At 35.7% G+C, this 1,947-nt stretch overlaps 1 protein-coding gene across 1 annotated transcript in view; it reads left to right on the forward strand.

Moving 5' to 3' along the window:
* The window catches only part of farp2 (FERM, ARH/RhoGEF and pleckstrin domain protein 2), a 71,632-nt gene that overhangs the window by 40,025 nt on the left and 29,660 nt on the right, over positions 1-1,947 (forward strand). The window contains exons 8-11 of the mRNA XM_015371105.1: positions 717-864; positions 949-1,044; positions 1,143-1,306; positions 1,400-1,468. Of these exons, the coding sequence (XP_015226591.1) occupies positions 717-864; positions 949-1,044; positions 1,143-1,306; positions 1,400-1,468 (477 nt within the window). The remainder of the gene's footprint in view (positions 1-716; positions 865-948; positions 1,045-1,142; positions 1,307-1,399; positions 1,469-1,947) is intronic.

The following is a 1,947-nucleotide window of genomic DNA, read 5'->3' on the forward strand; positions in this document are numbered from 1 at the left end:
AACAGGCCAAGCTCCAACATCTAGAAACAAAGGTGTTGATGGCAGCAGCACAGCTGATATTTCTCTCCAGGATGGAGTCACATACATATACATCTCATAGTTTATTTAACATTTATTTAATCATTAAAATGACTTAAATATTGCATGTACTAATACATTATTCAGTGCACAGTTGGTTAATTAAATGTCCCATTAAAATTTTTTTTTAGTCTGTTTTTTTTTTTTTTAGACAAGTTTTTACTGGATTAGAGTGATTTAAATCTTAAAGATCAAAAATGCTAATTATGCACTGCAAAAATGATCTAGAAATAAGTAAAATGTCTTAAATCAAGTTTATTTACCCTTAATTTTAGTCGGTAAATGGGATGATTTGCCAAAGGAATGAGTATTTTTACTCATAAAATAAGATATTAGATGTTATGCATTTGAAATAAAACAATGCAATTGTGTTTTCTTATTTTAAATGTAAATTGTCTCGTTCCATTGGCAAAATATCTCTTTTACCTCCTCAATTCAAGAACAAATGCACTTAGTTTAAGAAAAAAAAGACTTATTTAGATTTCCATTTTTTGCAGTGTGGGGTCTCAGTTTTGGTTTATATTGAGATTTCCAACTCATCTTAGGATGATGCTAAATAAAAAACAGGCTAACTTAAAATGCAGTTAATGTACCATCAAATGTTTGACTTATAAATGTATTTTATTTTTTCACGCCAGCGGTCAGACTCCTGCCGAATCAGATTTCCAGATCCTTGAGATCGCCCGAAAACTGGAAATGTACGGCGTCCGCTTCCATCCAGCGGCTGACCGAGAGGGAACCAAGATCAACCTGACTGTTGCTCATATGGGCCTTCAGGTTTTTCAGGTGAATAATGATCTGATAGCCGCCGTCGCTGAGCACGACTCTGTCGTCTTTTTGTCATATCTTTGACGTGATTTCCTGATCTAGGGCAACACAAAAATAAACACCTTCAACTGGTCCAAGATCCGGAAACTGAGCTTTAAGAGAAAACGGTTCCTCATCAAACTCCACCCAGAAGTCCATGTGAGTTTTCCCAGAAGTCTCAGATTTCATATTCTAGATGTGACCAAATCTCTGGGTGTTTTAAAGCAGCATCTTTTCTTTTTTACTCTTTGCTTCAGGGGCCTCATCAAGATATTCTGGAGTTTATGATGGCCAGTCGGGACCAGTGTAAAAACTTTTGGAAGATCTGTGTGGAGTATCATTCGTTCTTCCGTTTGTTCGATCAGCCGGAGCCCAAAACTAAAGCCATTCTCTTCACACGAGGTTCCTCCTTCAGATATAGGTACCAGCTCATCAAGATGGCTGACCTTTCTCTGCAGTTTAGCAATTTAACTGTCCCTGGGATTAGGATTTAATCTGAACCTCTGTCTGGCAGTGGAAGGACCCAGAAACAGCTTGTGGAATATGTCCGGGAGAATGGAGCAAAGAAAACCCCGTATCAGAGGTACGGCTGTTTATGTAGATCTACACTCTGGAAAAACCATCTACAAATAAGTAAAAATGTCTAAAATTAAGTCTATTTACCCTTAATTTGAGAAGGTAAATGAGATTGTCAATGGAATGAGTATTTTTACTCTTAAAATAAGATAATTAGATAATATGCACTTAAAATAAAACAATGCAATTGTTTTATTCTTATTTTAACTGTAAATGGTCTTTTTCTATTGGCAAAATGCATTTTTTCTCGGATTGAGGACGTAAAAGAAAAAATGACTTATATAGATTTAGATTTTTTCCAGTGCAGGACCTAGTTTTCACACTAGGGGTGTAAATCACATCCATCATGGCGATTCGATTCAGTATCGATTTCCTGACCCAACGATTCGATTATTTTCGATACTCAAGAATACACCACGATTTGATTCGATTCGATTAAACCATTAATCGGGAATTTTTTTTTTTTTTTTTTTTACACCTTACAGG

This window comes from Cyprinodon variegatus, unplaced genomic scaffold (genome assembly GCF_000732505.1).
Source record: "Cyprinodon variegatus isolate N-32 unplaced genomic scaffold, C_variegatus-1.0 Scaffold53, whole genome shotgun sequence".
NCBI lineage: Eukaryota > Metazoa > Chordata > Actinopteri > Cyprinodontiformes > Cyprinodontidae > Cyprinodon > Cyprinodon variegatus.